This window comes from Miscanthus floridulus, chromosome 10, assembly GCF_019320115.1.
Source record: "Miscanthus floridulus cultivar M001 chromosome 10, ASM1932011v1, whole genome shotgun sequence".
Classification (NCBI taxonomy): Eukaryota; Viridiplantae; Streptophyta; class Magnoliopsida; order Poales; family Poaceae; genus Miscanthus; species Miscanthus floridulus.
Window position 1 is genome coordinate 6278369 of NC_089589.1, and position 20280 is coordinate 6298648.

The 20280-nt window shown below is 48.4% G+C and overlaps 2 protein-coding genes across 2 annotated transcripts; both read left to right on the forward strand.

Annotated features, from left to right (window-relative positions):
* The first annotated feature begins 6471 nt into the window (after positions 1-6471).
* Positions 6472-7716, forward strand: LOC136487830 (protein LURP-one-related 8-like). The gene has a single exon (XM_066484940.1). It carries the CDS (start codon positions 6569-6571, stop codon positions 7466-7468), a length of 900 nt encoding a protein of 299 aa, XP_066341037.1. The 5' UTR covers positions 6472-6568; the 3' UTR covers positions 7469-7716.
* Positions 7717-16720: 9004 nt separating this feature from the next.
* LOC136487660 (protein LURP-one-related 8-like) lies at positions 16721-17902 on the forward strand. The gene has a single exon (XM_066484757.1). The coding sequence runs from the start codon at positions 16849-16851 to the stop codon at positions 17656-17658; it is 810 nt and encodes a 269-aa protein (XP_066340854.1). The 5' UTR covers positions 16721-16848; the 3' UTR covers positions 17659-17902.
* Positions 17903-20280: the final 2378 nt, after the last annotated feature.

Here is a 20280-nt window from a genome sequence, read left to right on the forward strand (position 1 = left end):
GTTCGCCTGCTGGCGGGAGCTCAACGCGGGGGGCACGGGCACCGACGAATGGATTCAGCAGCGTCACGGACGCCGCCTCGTCCATGAGCGCCAGCCACACACACGAGGAGCCGCACGCCACCTTGCCGCGCACGTCGGGCAGCGTCTTGGACAAGACCTTCTTCTCCGGGACGCAGTAGAAGCCGACGCGGTCCGAGTCGGGGTCGAACGGGAGCAGCAGGAGCGGCCCGAAGGTCGCGAACGGGACGGCGGCGCGCCATGGGGAGCAAGCGGATCGGAAGGACGCCGCGTCGTGGCCTGACGCGAGACGCTGCCCGATGGACTCGAGGAGATCCTCTGGCAGGCCAGATCTCTAGTCAAGAAGAGGTACGGACCTTCTCTTGGGATTAGGACGCTGAGCCATGGAAGACAGATGACATCAACTATGGTTCACGCAAGAAACAGCAAGCGAGGGCAATGGAACACGTGAGCATGAAACCAAATGAAAGGAGGAAAAAACTGTCCCTTTTGCAAATACAAAGAGGGAAAGTAATTAAATGTAGGCAGATTTGACAAAGTTCTCAGAAATGTAAAGAGGTTCCTTTTGTCTTAATTCTCTTTCCTTCTATGTTAATTCTCTTTTCTTTTGCTTGTTGCCATGTATGCTGGTGCATGTAAACATGTAATGTGTATATGGATAGCACAATAATTTTCTACTTCCTATTTTGCCGTGATTCCTCTATCACATGACAGGCAATATTCAATCAAGGAGAATGGCACAATCAATCAGTAATTAAGATGTCGTGGAATAGACAGACGAACCTAAAACAAATGTCGCACCAAAAAATATCCACACTTTATTTATTTTTAGTTGTAGGAGATATTGGACGACGCGTGAGATCATGGCTGCCACGCACGCTCCGATGGTGCTATGCTGTTGCCCGTTGATGTGCTTTCGTGGACGTGGACTCAAGACGTCATGTTTGGGCGGTGAAACGAAGATGCGTGAAGGCGACGCACGTAGGAGCGGCGCCGCACGGAAACATCGAATCCATGTTCACACACGGGGGACGGACGGCCTGATGTAGCACCTGGGCGAGCTGCACTCCACGTGTCCGAACGAAAGCGATGCTAAGCCGAAGAGCTCTGGATGGAGGCAGATCCCATACGGTATTAGGATTTACAATACAAATAGCAGCAGCGGCTGCGTATTGCTTGGATCAAATATTCTAGTACTGGATAATAAGAAGATAAGATCTCGACATCCAGAGAGGAAGTACTCCTAGAACTTTTGGTTTCAGCTTCAACAATAAGTCATGGGCAGTGGCGACTGACGAGGGGATTAGATTGCTGCTCCCTCCGTCCTAAATTATAAGTCATTTTAATGATCTTAGAGGGTCAAAACATCTCAAGTTTAACTAAACTTGTATGATATAAGATAATAATATTTATGATACCAACTAAGTATCATTAGATTCTTCATTAATTATATTTTTATAGTATACTTATTTAATGCCATAAATCTTTGTAATTCTCTTTATAATTTTGGTCAAACTTGAGATGTTTTGACTCTACAAGATTGTTGGAATGACTTGTAATTTGAAATTGAGGGAATACTTTTCTCCTACCCTTCCTCTCTTCACTTTCTCCTACCCCACCCACCCAGGAAGTCTCTGCACCTAGGCGTGGAGGAAAAATCAACCAACAATGACCATTTGTATGAGAAAGTATATACGTACCCCCCTTTTTTTAATTATATGTGCGATAATATGCATGGCCCTAACATCTTCAGTGGGCTTGCCACCGTACCCAGAAATTCCATGCACCAGTCAAACAAAAAAGGTGCATATGCCCTTTAATTTGCTTCTTTTGGAGTTGCTCAAATTTCAAAGCGTGGATTGAACTCAATCTAGACTAATTCTAGTGCCTTCTTTCCAGTCTCTTCTCAGATGTTCAGTTGTGTAGTATATTGATATTTATTTGTAACTTTTATTGTATGCTTATTCACTTAATAACCTACATAAAGCATGTCCAATTTTTCGCCAGTATTTACCGGATACTCTGGCTATAAACAAAATTGCTGCCGTGTACTAGTGCGTCCGTGTTTGAATGCTTCTAAACTGCGCCAGGTTGGTGGCTTCCCTCAAAAAAAAATGCAAGCCTCATCTGAGACGGTATTTTATTTGAGCTGTTTTTAGAAATAATACGGTCTTAGATGGCTCCCAATATCCGTAGAGATAAGATAAGAAATCCAGTAATAAAAGCATTCTTGTAAGTGATCCGTGGTTGATGGTAAGCAACAGGAGCCAAACCAGTGACGACGACTCGCATGCTTAGACCTTAGCTTCGGCACGCACTTCCATGCCTCTCTTTTTTCCAAAAACGTGCGTAGCACGTGTTTCGTTAAGAAGAAGTTAGAAGTTTTACACTTCTAACATCACATCATGGCGAGGTGCCATGAGCGATGGGATTGACTACGAACACAAGGCACCGCTAGGCGGTGGAACGCACACTGTTGTAACTAACTAAGAAACTAAATGTGCGACTGAAGAGCTTGCTACATTGAGCGAACTCTTGCTCAAGACGCCTGCGTCGCCGCCCGCCTCCCGTGAGCACCAGCCACGGGGAAGAGCTCCCGCATTGCTGCGCGCTTAGATGACAACAACGGCTCTTGGAACGTCTCGTGGAACCGAGTGGCGATGGTCGCGTCAGGCGACGCCGGCGCTGACCATGGGGCGCTCGCCGATGGCTGCCATTTGCTGAGCATGACCCACTTGGCATGCTTCTCCGGGTTCGGGTCGCGATAGACGGACTTAGCAGCAAGTCTATCACTGCGGCGCGGCACCAGGTTCTCGACCCGCACGCGCGAGACTCGAAGGCGCAGCAGTGACTGGATCAGCGGCTTCTCGAGCAACAGGTTTAGACCGACGATGAAGTCCTCGACAAAGGTGGGTTGGACTGAAGGCGAGGCTGCAATAGAAGTAGGAGGGGGTCCGTCCCGTGTACCAGCATTGATGGGCCGTCGTTGGTGGGCTGAGCGGGCTGCCCTTCGTGCTCGTCGTTGGAGGCCCCGACGGAGAGCTGCCGATGCTGCGCTTGCTCGTCAGCTACCAGCCCCGAAGTCCAGGATGCCCGCAGAGGGCTACTTTGCAGCACCATGTCCTGCTCCAAGACCGGAAGCGGGTGTTCCGAGGCCACGAACTTTGGCTGGGCTCGAACAGTGGCATCCAAGTCAGAGTCACAAAGCATCGGATCCATCCATGGGAGTGGTGGTTGAGGCCGTGACAAAATTTGAATTTCAAACTCTTGGGAGGCCTCGGGCCACGGGTAGGGGGAAGAGGACACCGGATGTGACGAGGGTCGGTGATGTTGCACACCCTTCAGCAGTAGATACTGCTTGCATGGCCCAGACGACGAAGGACCGATACCCAGTTGGGCCGGGCACAGAATTTGTCCGACAATGACAGGGTGGCGCTTGCTGGAAAGTTGGGTTCCACCCAGGCTCAAGCGGTGGCTCCAGCGCGCCATCGACGTCCTGGCCGTCGCCGCCATTATTGTCATCTTCGCCATGGCAACCAAGACGGAGTCGGCACGGGTGTGAACCAGTGCGACCATGGTTACCTCCAACAGCACGACGCCGAAGACCGTGCCTTGGAGGCTCCTGCACCCGGTCCGAGCCTCCGAGGAAAGCCGTCGGGGTGGACGACCATGCTTGCAGTTCCTCACCCGGTGCTCCGTGCTGAGGCAAAAAAGGCTGCGGGATGGGAAGGTGCACCGTGTGGCGATGTGGTCCCCAGCTAGACAGTTGAAGCAGAGACCGACGAGCGAAGACGGCACTGGGCGCTGGCGAGGAGGGTGTGGTGGGGCATTGTGGCACCCGCGCCGATGGCTTTGAACAAGCGTGAAGCCATCGGCGTTGAAAGGCGCGATCGCTCGAGGAACATGGCGTCGAGGAAGCGCATCAGGAGGATGCATGCGTGGCGGTGGCGGAGGTCACCTGGCGTTCATCATGAACCTAGGGTCTGGCTCATGACAGTGACGATGGTGGCCGCCAGGCGCCGACGCCCTACGCCGCTGGGCGAGGTGCTGGTGCATGGGCACACAGACGACCGGTTGTGGGCCGAGCCGCTAGTGTGCGGGCACCCTAGCGGTCGGGTGTGGGGGCGCTGCTGGAGGACCATCGACGTCCCTGGTCCTGGCTCGACGACGATGGCGCCGCCTCTTCTTGGTGATGAAGACCGGACGTAAGGCAGAGCTCTCCCCCTCACACGGCGCTGCAGGCACGGGCGAGGCCGTCACCTCGATGGCCCGAAAAGCTGTTTCCAGGTACAGCGACTGGGCAGAGGACGCGCAGTCGAAATCGGAGTCGCCAGAGTCTTCCATCCATCACAGAGCCTTGGATCTGCCCGCAGACTGCTTGGCTGGGAAGAAGGGTGTGGTGAGAGGAGACAGGGAGGAGCTCCTACCCATGGAGACCGCACGCATCCAGGGGCGCCCATCTTGACTCTGGCGTCCGCGCAGAGGGAGGTGCCCGCAACCGTGGAATCCAGCATCTGCGGCGCCGGCGACGGGGAGGGAGTCCGCGCAGCCATCGTTGGAGCCGCTACGCCGTCATCGTCTTCGTCCTCGTCTTCCAAGACATCCTCGACGACGACCAGCGACTCGTCCTTCATCGTCTGGTGGTGGGGCCAGAATGAAGATGGCGCCTGCGTCGGCGTCGTCATCGGCGATGCCAGGGAGGGAGCCCGCGAAGATCCAACGCCAGCTCCCGTGGGGGTTGGCCCGGCGGCCATGCTGGCAGAGCCCATTCTCGGCGGCGGCAGCGGAGGTGGCATGGAGGGCCACCCCCGCGCCGTATCCGGCGGTGGCGGAGGCCATGGCGGCAGCCCCCGGAGACGGCGGTGGCGTGGTGGGCTCCGTCGGCGGCGGAGGTGGCGGAGAAGGCTGCGACGGAACCGGCGGGGCTGGTGGCGGATGCCGAGGCAGCGAGGTCCGTCGACGGCGGCGGCACAGACGGGCGACCCACTCCAGATCCCGCGGGGGCCTTGGGACTGGGGGGGAGCGGGCAGCGGCGGGGGAGCCGTCAGGTCGGGGCTAGGTTGGGGAGCCGTGGGGCCGTCCTGTATGACGCAGCTGCAATCTTACAAACATCAAGTGATACTTCCATGCCTCTCCATACACGCGTCACCAAAAAGGCTCTCTAGAGAATGCTGATTGCAGCATCTGTTTTCCATTACCGAAAGCAAGAGAAGGGGCTACCAAACAAAACGGATCGAGTTGCCGCCCCGAACACATTTTCTTTCCTTATCATCAGGACTAAGTAGCCTGCATGCTTGACCTTTCATACTTTTTATAGAAAAGGAAGACAAGTTTGTCATGTGTAATGTGGAAATTAATTGTAGTGGAGTGGGTAGACACTCTACTTTATACTCTCTCCATTCTAAATCATAAATTATTTTTTTATAAATATACTTAGCTTTTGTTATGTATTTAGAAATTACCTATATTTAGGTTCAAAGATATATATGTAGAAAAGAAAAGCAAATACGAACTTATAATTTGGAATAGATGTAAAAAAGGAAACAAAACTACAATAGAGTGTGATGGCCACAGTATATATAATATATTATATTAATTTTCCTCTGAAGTCACATATATAAAACTATACTCCCTTCGTCCACAAAAGAATGTAATTATGGGATCCGTGCCGATCAAGTTTGCTCAAGTTTGACCAAGTTTATAGTAAATATTATTCGCATTTATGTCTCCAACTAAATTTATTTTTCAAATATATTCTATAACTAATCTAATGATACTAATTTTATATCATTAATGTTAATACTTTTTTATATAATTTTGGTCAAAGTATAAACTGTTTGACTTTTTGAAAAGCGAGATTTGTATTATTTCGTGGACGGGGGGAGTACTATAATTACAGCAAAATGTTTAGTATATGTGGCTTTTAAGGACTATTTGGTCTCGTTCGGCTTACACTATATTCGGCTTGTTCGGTTTATTTTTTCAGCCAGAACAATGTTTTTCTCTCGCAACAATTCAGGCAGAACCGTGTGATTCAGCGAGCCGAACAGGGCCATATACGTGAATATATGTATATTCAACGCACAAGGAGTTTCGAATCTGGTTCCTCCGATTCACGCTGCGTCTGCATATATACCTTACTCCGATTCACGCCGGAAAAATAGGCGGAGAAATATTTGTTCAGTTAAAAAATTGGAAGAAAGAAAAAAAGTGGCAAATATTCCCCGCCAACATTCCGGTGGTCGCCCTCCGCTGGGACGGATGGTGAGGTCAGCGAGATGGTCACTTGTCACGCAGAGCAGGGGAGGTCCGCCGCCCGCCCACCAGAGCAGAGCTAAGCAGGGGCCCACGTGCGATAGCCGTCTTCTCCGCTTGGCCGTCCAGGCCGGCCGGGTATAAATTTCCGGCTCCTCTCCCCCAACTTCTCCCCACCTCCATCCAACCAGGAGAGGCTCCTTGCTTCTCCAAGTAGCTAGCTTGCCACCATACCAAGCTAGGCCGAAGCAGAGACACCTGAAGCAGAGGATCTAACAGAGGAAAAGGAGGAGTAATGGCCAAGGTCCACCCCAACGCCATGTCTCCACCAGAGCCCGGAACACCCGGCGGCGCCACCACTGGCCCGGCCCGGGTGGCGGCCGAGGGAGACGAGCCGCCCACGGTGCTGACGGTGTGGCGCAAGTCGCTGCTCTTCAACTGCGACGGCTTCACCGTCTTCGACGCCCGCGGCGACCTCGCCTTCCGAGTCGACTGCTACGCCGGCTCCCGTAGGCGCCGCCGCCGCGCCGACGACGTCGTGCTCATGGACGCCCGGGGGAAGCCGCTCCTCACGGTCCGCCGCAAGACGCGCCTCGGCCTGGCCGAGTGCTGCTGGGTCATCTACGACGGCGACGCCGACGCTGACAAGAGCGCCACGCCGCTGCTCTCCGTCCGCCGCCACGCCGCCGGCCGCCGCCTCCTCGGCGCCACCAGCGCCGGCAAGACGCTGGCGCGCGTCGCCACACCGGGCGCCGAGGCGGCGGCGGCGGCGGCATACGTGGTGGAGGGCTCCTACGGGCGTCGCGCCTGCGCGGTGCGCGACGCCGCGCGCGGGGGCGCCGTCGTGGCCGAGGTGCAGAGGAAGGAGGCCGTCGGCGACGACGTGTTCCACCTCGTCGTGCCGGGGCCACGCCTCGGCGCGCCGCTGTCCATGGCGCTCGTCATCGCCCTTGACGACATGTGCCGTGGCAGCGGTGCCGGCGCCGGCGGCTGGTCGGCGCGGTATCAGATTTTTCAAATTAATCAAAAATACGTATGCTGTTCCGTAGGTATCAGATTTTTCAAATTAATCAAAAATAGAGGCGGGCGGTTTGGCATGCATATCATTAGCAGATCTAGTGACGGCCTAAAGATGAGGAAGATCAGTGGGACAAAGAAGAATAAGTATGGACGATGGTCGAGATTGGTGGATTGAAATTACTGTCAAATTTCCATGGAGAGTGGTATATATAGTCAAGTTAATACTGCATATTGATCGGTTGTTGTGTGTGCCGTAGTTGTGCACGAGGTTGGTGCACCTTTACCACCTATGTGGTTGTTTTTTTTTTTTTTGGCTTAGTTTCTACTCGATGAAAACTAGACTGTGCGCTCATTCTCTCTTTTTTTTCTTCTTTCTAATAGAGGGTCAAAACATTTGCCAACATTTGAAAAAAGAAAATGTATATCTAGCTAGTATATATAGGCCAGACAAATTTTGGTATTAATTTGTCTATCTTCATGAACGTGTATGCTGTGTCAGTTTTCCACTGACAGTACATTAGATATATGACATGATGCGCCATGCATGTAGGTGCACTAGCTAGAGTTTTAATTTGCATGCAACGGATAGATTAGATAATCTATACCTAATAATAAAGTAGCAAAATTTTCGGTCATTTTTTCATTCATCTATTTTTTTTTTCCACCTCTCCCTAACTACCGGTAGTCGAGAGTTTCTTCCGTCTATACTTATATAACCCTAAATAGTTATGATAGCTAGGAATCATAATTCAAATCCAAATCGATCTCTTCGATTTTGAGTAATTTGAATAGGAATCATAATTCGAGACTTTTTGTTTGAGAATCGGCTTTTATATTTTTCCAAACTGTACGTGATGGTTTCCATTTATGTTTTGCAACTGTTTTTTGCAGCTGTTTCCAAATTAGAGGAAATAATAGTATAGATATAAAATAGAAAAAAAAATAGGACCTCAATCTGGGAGATGCCTCGGTCACCAGACCATTGGGAACGTGGTGTCTTTGAGTCCAAATCCGACTCCACACCGATCGATCGATTCTTCGTTTTGATTTCTGATTTTTTTTTTCTGAGAGTTCTAGGATTTCTGATTTTGTTTTCGAGTCTGATATTACTAGGCATGGCCAAGTCGGTGCTGCGCCTACACGTTTCCTGCATGTTTGGCTGGGCAATAATGTAGATTAACAAAATCGCACGTTTCCGTCTATATGCATGTATATAATGTATATAGAAAATACTATCCACCCTATATTATCTATATAACTAACAAAAAAAATGCGATCAAAAGGGAAGAGGAGCCTACTGTTTTCCAAATTGAATGATTAAAGTGGTTTACACGCTTCAATAACTAGAACTCTTATGTTAAAAAACGCAGGGGTCCACCAACAACAAATTTTATTTCCAATTAAAACTATACACGAATAATTTGGTGGTGAATTTTTTTAGAAAAGAGTCTATGGCTAAAAGACTCATAATGCTACATTTATTATTTTTATGTTAATTTATTATGGGAAAAAAACCAAAACTACCTAAGTGGATAAACAAAACATAGACGAACAGGGGAAAAATAAAAACATGGATACTAGGTACCATTTTGTCGTCATCATTTTCTATAAATATTAGATGGTTTTTCTCTCCTGTTACAATGCTCGGACATGTTTGCTAGTTATATATATTTGACCAAACAAACTACTAGTAGTTTGGAGAGGAGGAAAATATGTCAAGTCAACGGGTAGGTAGCTAGCGCGCAAAACCTGTGATAAAAAGGTAATCAGGCCAGTGCGTAGTAGATTTAATTAACAGTTGGGTGTATACACCACTACTACTCTACTGATTAGTGAACGTTCACTGATTAATTAAAAATCTAGCGAATGATCCCACAATCTTGTAGCTTTCTTTTTTTGAAAAAATATATTTGCACAACTTTTAAATTTTTGGAATGTTACAGGTCATATACTCACGTACATAATGTTTTAAGGGACGTCATGACTTATTACCACAACTTCGAATCATAATTAACATTTCCAATATATTGTTTGACATTAGTTTATCTATATCTATATCTATACCTAATAATAAAGAAGCAAAATTTCAACCTTTTTTTCGTCCATCCATTATTTTTTGTTTCTCTCTCTAATCATCGGACAATAGAGAGTTTCTTCCGTCCGTATTTATATATGTAACATGTGGTCATACAACAAGTTAGAATAGTTCGCGTCTTAAACCGATATGGAGTCCGATTCTAAGATTATTGGGTGTTGTAAGATACGGACGAGTCAATCTATATGCCTGTAATATATATATATATATATATATATATATATATATATATATATATATATATAATATTCGTAAGGCAAAATTCCTGCCTTAATATTTTTTTGTTATCAAATCTTTTCCGGCTCCGTGTACCATGTTTGTGTCAAGTTCCGTTTTGTTTTTCGGTTGGCCGTCGTCGGCTCCATACCCGTGGCGTGAGTTTCTGCTTTCTGTTTTTTCTTCTTTGTTTTTTTTAGTTCTGTCCGTCCCCTTTTGTTCTTCTTTTTTCCCTTCTTTCTGTCCGTGCATTTTCGTTTTCTGTTTTTTATCCCATCCAAATATGTATCTTCATAATTACATCTAGAAAGGGTTGGCATGTGTAAAATCGAGAGAGATTTCCCGTCACAATTTTCTGGATAGAGACTAATTCTTGAAACGTCGGCAACTAACTTCTTACCTATTTTAATCAGATACTAGAATTACAGATCTGATAATGCTCTCCTTAGGGCATCTGGATAGACGGACACGGATTCCCCACTCCCATCAGCATCATCCGTGCCCCTTCCGCCCAATATGCGTGCTCCCCCGATGCTCCCCTCATGGCTTCTCTATCTAAAAAACAGGATGTCGATTCCCCATCTCGGTGGTGCTGCCCGTGCTCTCCTCCCTGGTTCTGCTCCTCTCCCTCCTACGCCTCGGTTCCGCGCCGTCGCCACCTCTCGCTCTCGCCATCCCTCCTTCCCCGCTACCAACGGAGGAGAAGCAGGATTAGCAGCAGGCTCCCGAGGTCGCACGCCCGCCACCTCCCCTTCTCCAACACACAGCGGTGGTTCCTCGCCGCAGGGAGCGCGACCACTCGTCTTGTCACTGGGAGCGGTGCCGCCGCTCTTCAGGGCCGCGCCCAGCTGCGCGCCCACCGGCATCCCCCGCGTGACTCCGTGGCATCGAGCTCCGAGCTGGCGTTGAGCAACGTGTCAACGAGCATCCATTCGTCCAAGCAGCGGCTTGAAAGCACATGTTACAAGTGTATGTTTCAAGTGTTTCAGAGGTACGTTGGAAGTGTTTCATATATGGATGTTGCAAAAACAAGATTGAGATGTTGCATATGTTGCAATGGCTATACATGTATGTTGCAAGCATCTATTCTAAATGTTTCATCTGTTTTGTCAGACGTATGTTTGCAAGTGTGTTTACCTGGACGTTGCATGTGTGTCACACATATGTTACATGTATTTTATCTGAATATTGCATATATTTTGCAATGGTTTTTTCAAACGTTTCAAGTGTTTTACAAGTGTTTTAGACTTATGTTGCAAGTGTCTCAACTGTTTCAAACTTATGTTGCAAATGTTTCATTTGGATGTTTCAAAAGTAGATCAGGTGTTGCATCTCCCTCCTTGCCTTTCTGATGCGTCGCCTAGGTGTCTCCTCCTCTTCTCGATGCTGGTGATGTTCGGGCGGCGTGGGGGGCGAGGGCGTGGGTGGGGCGAGTCGTTCGAGCGGCGCGGAATCCGAGTAGGCGGGGCGTGCGGCACGGAGCAGGCGTGGGGAGCTGTGTTTGGACGCGGGCCTAGGACCGGACGTCCGGGCGCTAGCCTGACCGTTACAGATTCTTTTGGTCCTCAATATTTAGTTGTACCAGCACATGGAGAGTATGAAAAGTAGAGTTTTATATATTTACCTCAATATTTTTGTTCTTTGCAACAAGAGAAAACAAATAAAATGGTTTTATTTTAGTTCAATATACGGTTAATAGGATATTTTCGTATCATTGCCAACATTAACTCATATTATGAATATCATAGTCATCATAAATAGCCTAAATTATATATTTTAATTTTATATAATATGTAAAACATAAATAAACACTTGCTATTTTTGTCGTTATTTTTCATTATATTTGATAGTTTTTTTTCTCCCGCTGCAACGCACGAGCATGTTTGCTAGTAGATAGATAATTTATCATAATATGTTTTATACGTACCCTTTAAAACTCAACTTTTATTCATATATATAATAATAACTATCGACGAACAAAAAACAGATTCTCAACTTAACTTTTGTAGCACGGCGGCTTTACACAATAAATTTACGAATAACTCATGCACACAAGTTTTTGTTGTTCAACTCTTTTAAAAAAATCATACACAACTTATATTCAGCACAGTTTGCCTACATAACTTCTTCTGAATAAATTTCTCAATCTAAAAAAAATTTGTTCATAGCATATTTAAAAAATGGGTAGGATAATATGAAAAAAAAGATGGAAAATAAAAAATAAAAGAGAAAAAAGAAAGTGAGAAAATAAAATGCAAAGGACAGAGAAAATTGCTTGGTGCTGTGACCGTGACCGTGCCAAGCAACGGACAAAGCACGCAGCATGTATATGCATGCATGGGTGGGTGATTCAGGTTTCGGTATTTCTAAAATTACGTGTTCAGCTCACTAAACTTAATGAGTTCTCATTCTAGTCCCGTTACACATGCAAATTGCACGTTATTCGGCTACCCAAAGTTGTCCCGAGTTCTCGTCTCGGTCTCTGACGGCCGCACACGTGTGCACTTCGTGCGAAAGACAGGCAGGTTTATGGAGTTGATTGGTGGGCCAATTTGTACATTTTACAAAAAAAAAACTGAGGCGGGACAAATTCCAGCCGTCTCTAGAAATTGTTGCTTTTAGAAACGGATAAGTAGAGACAGCTGGAACTACAAACTATCAGTAGTCGCCTCTAAATTAGCTTGCTGTAGTAGTGATCTCTATTCCAAACTGTTGTAAGTGCCGCATCTTGGCTAGCTACCCAAAACAACTAGGACCAATTTGCAACTAGCTAGATCATGCAAGTTGGGATACATACATGTTGAGACTTGATATTAGCAAACTTTAATTTGGTTGTGAACAGATGCACTTAATTGTTAAAGTGACTAACTGATCCCCATCCAATCAATTAATTATCATAAAATAGCATAAAAACTCATGATAAAGTGATTGATCCCCATCCAATCAATTAATTATCATAGAATAGCATAACAAAAATCATGGCGCATGTAAACGAAACAGTAAACAAAAACAACAGACAGATGTAGGTAGCAGCTAGGTTGTACACATACCCTGAGCTAGCAGGGGCATTTCTATGCCAAATTGCATCCTTATTGGCTTAGATTGCTCAAATATGTATTTCTAGTGCTGGATAAGATCGGCATGCGCATCCATATCCAGAAGGAAGTAGCGCTATAATTTGAGGGGTCCACCAGTTAATCATGGAGCATGCATAAAACACAAGCAAGGATCAGAGCAAGATAGAGGAAGTGTACAACATCCTTTCTCTTCTTACGTACCCTGATCTATGCATGCCCATGTCTTTCGTTGTTAGATATCCGCCAGTAAGAAATGAAAATGCAGAGAGCACCATCATCATATATATATATATATATATATATATATATATATATATATATATATATATATATATATATATATATATATATATATATATATATATATTCAGTAGCCGGCTACAAAATAAGTTATTCTGTAGCCACCTCCATTTACTATAATTTTATATACTAATTTACCATAATATAAATACATATTTACGATAGTTGGGTTACTATAACATATGGGGATATTTATCATAACGTTATATTAAACCACTTAGTAAGGAGTTACTATAATCTCGTAAAATAACATAGTAATTATCGTAACTCAAAGTGGCTACAGAATAAGTTATTCTGTAGCCAGCTACAGGATAGTAGTTCTATATATATATATATATATATATATATATATATATATATATATATATATATATATATATATATATGCCTCAAGATAACTGTGCAAATTTGGAAGCACAAACAATGAAACCAAATCAAACTGATCTCATACGATCCTCATCCACTACTACACAAACTTTACTGGAGACGGGCGTTTTCGGTTTCCTGCGGCGGGCAAAGCCGTCCGCCGTGGCCTAGAGGCCACGGTAAATCGTGGCTTAACCGCGGCGGACGGCTTTGCCCGCCGCGGTTAATGTTTTTAAAAAACAAAAAAAAAACCCAGGAGCCCGCCAGCGAGCCCATTCTCAGCCCACCGGTGAGCCCGTTTCCAACCCAATAGTCCGAAACCCTAGCGCCGCCGGGATCCGATGCGAGCTCGCCTTGAGCTCCACCTCGCCGGATCCGCCGTCGACAGGCCCACCAGCCGCCGGGAGAGGGGCACCAGATGTGGATTCACGCCGTGGAGCCACCGGTGGCTGGATCGACGCCGTGGAGCCGCTGGTGGTCGGATCGACGCCGTGGAGCCGCCGGGTCCGGATCCACCCTCGCCGGGGCCGGATATGCCCTCGCCGGGGCAGATCAGCCGCCGTGGCCGTCGCTGGAGGCGGATCGAGACAACGCCGCGCCGCTGTAGCCTGGTGGAGGACGGGCCGCCGTGACAACCTCCGCCCGCGCGAGCCGCCTCAACACGACGTCCTCCCTCCGCGCGAGCCACGCCACGGCGCCACCCTCCACCCGCGCAGCAGCGCCACCGTGCCTCCCTCCCTCCGCGCGAGCCACGCCACGGCACCGCCCTTTGCCCGCGCGAGCAGCGCCACCGCGCCGCCCTCCGCCCGCGCGAGCCGCGCCACCACGGCCGAGAAGAGCGCTGCCGCCGCCGGGAGAGATAGAGGATGGGGAGTGTAGGGGTGGGGGTCGAGGGAGAGGGGCTCGTCTCTCAGGATGCAGCGCGTGGGAAGGGAGTGCGGCCGCGTCTGAGAAGAGTGAGAGGGAGGGCGAGGGGGTGAGAGGAGTGAAAGGGAACCCTAAGTGCTGGCTTATATATGAAGACAACTATCGGGCCGCGCGTTGGGCCATTTGGGCCTTGCCTTTTTCCGTGGCGGGTCTTTTAGTGTGCCCGCCACGGTAAATCGATTTACCGTGGCGGACGCGTTAAGATGTCCGCTGCGGTAAATGGGGATTTACCGCAGCGGGCAAATAAGGTTGCCCGCTGCGTAAATCATTTACCGCAGCGGGCGTCTCAGTGGCCGGCCGGCCACTGAATTACCGTGGCGGGCAAAAACAGTGCCCGCCACGGAGGCCAATTATGCAACGCTGCGTAAGTTCATTTCTGTAGTAGTGATCTGTCTTTTAAATACTGTGATAATGTTAATCTGTTGCAATTTTGGGGACTTGTATGCTTATTATTCCACATTTTGCGATTATAGTACAGACGTAGACATTATCGATGGGTATATTGTCTACCTTTGAAAGAAACAATACTGTTAAGTTCTCAAATAAATAGGCCATTAAGTTTTGGAAAAAATATATATATATAAAAATACGGACATCCACGTCAACTGAAGGACTCAAACCTAGAGTGGCAAAAACCCGACCAACTGAGCTGACTTTCTACTTATTTCACTTGAGATACAAATAGCACGCCCTGTATATCATAATACACCTTTTAGCAGCAAATTAAACATATACTAGAACGGCGGTGTTCGCTGGTCTGAAGGAGACCAGCCAGCCGTCTGGTTCCCCTCACGTGACATTGTTCATCCATCCAACCAAACAGTGGCTGTCTGGTTCCCCTCATGTGACACTGTTCATCCATCCAACCAAACAGTGTTTCTCTCCACATACCTAGCCAGTTTCAGTTAAAATTCTGCCAGCCGAACGGGAACCAACATCTCTTGAAAACACTACAATTGTTCGGACCAATAACGGAGTGGAAAGTGGAAACGGTTCAAACATGAATGGATGATGATATTTTGTTTTCTGAGATAGACTATAATAGTGCAGCAGATATATCCAGATGGGCCTTTCCCCATGCATGGTTGTTTGTTGATCGACAGGTCATTATTGAAGGGGAACTCCACTAGCTCCTACGATGATGGTAAGCCCGTGTTTAGTTCCCTGAATTTCAGAATTTGGGCTACTGTAACACGTTCATTTTTATTTAGCAAATAGTGTTCAATCATGTACTAATTAGGCTCAAAACGTTCGTCTCGCAATTTTCAACCAAATTGTGTAATTAGTTTTTTTCGTCTATATTTAATGCTCCATGCACGTATCACAAGATTCGATGTGATGACTACTGTAGCACTTTTTAGAAATTTAAGGTGAAAACTACTGTAGCAAGGAAAAGGAAGGACGGCTACTCATCAGTCAGAGATCAGAATCCAAGTGCGTTCCGGCATTTCCATGGCTCCATACACGCGTCAGCAGAAATCCGAGACTCGACTCGAGAGAAAGGTGAAAGCCACAGGAGTCGCATGCGGCGGATAACATTTTGGGTGCGTGACGGTAGCAAAGGCTTTACACGGGACTGTAGAAGCAGGACGCGTGCGATGCTTTTTGTTGACCTTTGCTGCATGCTTTCGAGGCAACCACAGTCCACAGCCAGGCCACTCACTATTCTGCCGACCATTTCTAGGCTAGACTATGCAGAGTCAGGCTTACAGGAACACAACAGTGTGACTGTGTGAGTACTGGAAGTGTACAGTCCATTCAAACCACAGAGAATGCCACTCAAACCTGTAATAATTCCCATCCAAAATGATATAGATTTCCATCCCTGTCATCTTATTTTCTTGGTTGCCATCCATATAGATAATTTGTGCCCTTAAATGCATTGAGAGAAACAAAGCGCGGTGACAAGATATTATGGCTAACTGCATGAGCACAGCTGATAATCAAATTTGATCACTTTTTATAGTCTGAGCTCGATAGCATGCTTAGGCAAAATTATTTTGCCAGATTAGTTAAATTTAAGCTCAATTCGGTACTATCTCTACGTAGATATTTTATCTCCAAGATCTATTAAAAAAAATCAACATCCTTCGCTGTTCAAAGTCAAAAGAAACAGCGCCTCCTTCCATATGTGTGATTCATCTCCAAATACTTTCTAAAAAATCTCCCTCCTTTTCCTTTGTCACGGTTAGGCTGACAGGCTGTGGTAGTTACTGTATTACTGCAGTACTACTGCAAACACCAGTGCTTTCGCCGTTCACTTCAATTCTCCTGAATGGGGGGGGGTGGCACCTGGGCAGCACACGACTACGCGGGTCAGTCGCCATCACCACCCCACCTTTCTCGCCGTGTCTCTCGTCTTCGCCTCCAACTTCCCATGCCATTTGGCCAAATTCTATCCGCCACTAGCTACAAATCCCTTCCCCCTCTGCTCCATCCAATCCAATCCAATCCGCCCCATGCTCGCTCTCTCCTCCAGCTTCCTCCCGAAACTCCAGACAGACGCAACCAACAGAGGAGAAACAAACAAAAACCGCCTCGTCTGAAAAAGGGGAACAGAGCAGTACCAACACAATGGCCAGGGCACGCCCCAACGCCATCGCGCCGGAGCCCCCCGCCGCCGCCGGAGCAGCAGCAGCAGCGACGATGACCACCACCAGCACCAGCCGCGGGGACGATGCGGGCGGCCACCAACAACAGGACCAGGAGCGGCCGCCGGTGCTGACGGTGTGGCGCAAGTCGCTGCTCCTGAACTGCTCCGGCTTCACCGTCTACGACGCGTCGGGCGCTCTCGCCTTCCGCGTCGACTGCTACGACTCCGCACGCCGGGGGCTGCGGCGGCGCGCCGCCGAGGTGGTGCTGATGGACGTGGCCGGCACGCCGCTCCTCACCGTGCGCCGCCGCAGCCGGCTCACGAGCCTGGGCCTGGCGCCGGACCGCTGGCTCATCTTCGACGGCGACGCCGCGGCGGGAGCGGGATGCTGTCGGCCCAACAAGGCAAAGCCTTTCATGTCCGTGCGCCGTGCCCGCCTCGGCATCGGTCTCGGCCTCCTTGGGGCATCCTCCGGCAAGGCGCCGCTGGCGTACGTGACGCCGCTGCAGGCGCAGGCCGGCGAGGCGTACGTGGTGGAGGGGTCGTACGGGGCGCGGGCCTGCGCGGTGCGGGACGCGCGCGGGGACGCCGTGGCCGAGGTGCGCCGGAAGGAGCGTGTCGGGGACGACGTGTTCCGCCTCGTGGCGGGGCCACGCCTCGGCGCCCCGCTCGCCATGGCGCTCGTCATCGCCCTCGACGAGATGTTCGCCGCCGGCGCGGGGTCGGGGTCCGGGTCGGCGCGGCGGCCGTCCCTGCTGCGCCGGACGTGGTCGGCGCGGTGTCGGGGTTAGTGTATGCAGCAGAGCAGAGAGCATGCACCTGTGTCCGGTGTCCGCACAGGCAACCTGCCCTGCACCGACTGTGAGCGTGAGCAGACTTGTGAGCTCCAAGAAAACAAGGCGACGATCTGCAAGGATACAGAGACGTACAGTGGTAGAGTAGCTAGTTTCAAGTGCTTGATGCCGATTGTATATACGGCCGTTGTATCTGTAATACCATGATTCTGCTATGTACCATGATGCCAGTTGAATTATATTTGTTCTGTTCAACAATCTGGCTTTCCAATTCATGAGTGGTGCGTGATTTTACCGTATGCACGTTTTGCAGTGCTTCTCCGTCCTGCACAATTCCGAAAATTGATCATTTGACAACCCTTATTTGCTAACATCAAGCCTGTACTGTACTACCAATAGCATTGTCCTCTCTAGGAATGCATGTTTGCATCCTAGAGCAGCAGGTGTCTCAAAAATATCTGTGGCTACACCACCGGTAGGCTCTAATCCTCCATGCAATTTAATTTTCAGAGGTGAATTAATATATAGCCTGTTCGCTTGGTCGTATTTGGTTTATAAGCCATGTCTTATCAGTCAACGAACAGTATTTTTCTCTCACACCAAACCAGCCAACAGTACTTTCAACCATGGCTTATAAGCCAAATAAGCCCAAACGAACAGGGCGATACTCCATCGGTTAGTTTTCCATGGTAACATTCAGAGTGTGATCATGTAATCAGATGCAACATGCAGCATGACACTGATTAATCTCCGGAGACCCTTTTGCTTGTTGTATAGCCCATCGTTGTATAACTAGGCATAGCTTGACGGCTTTTACTTCTTCATTCAAAAAGGTAACTTATAAAAAAAAGTTACTTTATTGTGAGAGCTTCTAAAATTTAAACCGTTTCAAACAGAGTCATTTACGTACCTCTGGTCTCCTCTTGTAGTAGTCGTCTGACAGTCTTGAGTGTCCATCTCAGTATTGTCATTTTCAGAAGGCACTAGCGTTTGTCTGTTCCTGCGAGACCTGTGCCCACCTTTTCTAAGTAGTTTTCAGTAGCCGATTGAGATTGGAGAGATTTTCTTCTTGACAAAAAGGATGTCTACTCTCCGCTGCCTTTCAATGCGTTTCAAACGTACGTGGACGGCTGAAACAAACGTGTCCAAGGACCACCGTGGTATGAACGAATTTGCTCCAGATTCACGTTTCCGAATAGATAGTGGCAAGCGCCGGCCTAATACATGGACAGCTTTGTCGCGGATGCACCACACGCGTGTCTATGCATAACTTGACGGAGTCTGTTTTGGCACGCGTGTCCTGGAATAGTAAGCGTTCGATCGTGAAAAAGTCAAATAAAATAAGGGAATTGCTAATGCTCATGCGTCTCAAATTAAGGTTTGCTTCAGACGACAAATCCTGACCGTTCATCTGTGATCCAACGGCGCACGTATCTTCTTCTTCCCCTAGATGTTTTCTTCCGCTAGCTCTCAATCCCGCGAGCTCTCTCGACGTGCCGCCGCCGCCCACCGTCCACCGCCGCGGCGCAGTAGGGTCTCGCCGGAGTTCCGCTGTCACGAAGCTCAGACGAGACCCTACTACGCCCGCGGCGGCCTCTCTCTTCCCCTCCCCCCTCCCCCCTCCCCCCTCCCGCCACTGTTTTTTTCTCCGACTCTGGCGAACGGCCGTGACGTCCTCGCCCAGACCTGGCCCGGCCGCCTCTACCGCCGCCAGGCCTCGAAGCCGCGCAACCGCCGTCCCCGCCGCCTGGCCTGCCTAGCTCCCCCCAAATCCCCTTCTTTACCCGTCGGAGTTGGAGAAGAAGGGACGTGGGTGTGGGACGCCGGAGTGGGACATAGGCACGGTGGGTGCGAGCGCGGGCGCCAAGCGACTGGATTGTAGGAAATGTGATAAAATAAAATTTAACCATTAGTTTCTCTTATTGTATGCTATCGTTGTTAAAAAGATCAATATAACCTCAGAATTACTTTGAATATAACTTCAGAAAACTCAAAACATCTTATAATTTGAAAATAATAAGAGTGTAATTAGCAAGAGATGAATGTTTAACTCCATGTACAAGCAGGTTGGATTGATCCAATGACCCTTGGTTGATCAGAGTCGTTCCCCGGTGCGTGTTCATCGACCAGGTGCAACTTTTTCGGGTTCCGCTGAAGATAGGAATTTGACAAGGCGTACTCGTGAATTAACAAATTTCATGAAATTAATTTATTTTCACAAAAACTTATAGAAAAAAAACCAGCATTCTGAATGGGGTCTACTTGAGAGAGAGGAGATGGAGTTGCACTAGAAAATATCTCTACTTTCATCAGCGACTCGTATTCTGTACGTACTACTATACCAGTCGCTACGTATATTGTGATGTACTGACCGAGGCTTGTTTCGCTTTCTTCCGTGTTGCACGTCCGTGCATGCAGGTGGGGACCACCTACGCCCGTGCCCCCTATGCTGCTGCGCTCGCTTCGCTTCTGTGTTGCGTGCTTGTGGACATGCATGTAGGTGGGGACTAGATTTACATTTGCAACATCAGATCTATTTTTGCAACATTTAGATGAAACATACAAAATATACATCTGAAACGCATGAAACATACTTCGCCTGCTAATGAAAACACTTGC

Bases quoted from the DNA above. Each gene is read 5' to 3' on its own strand.
- LOC136487830 (XM_066484940.1), top strand. From the start codon at position 6,569: ATGGCCAAGGTCCACCCCAACGCCATGTCTCCACCAGAGCCCGGAACA.
- LOC136487660 (XM_066484757.1), top strand. From the start codon at position 16,849: ATGGCCAGGGCACGCCCCAACGCCATCGCGCCGGAGCCCCCCGCCGCC.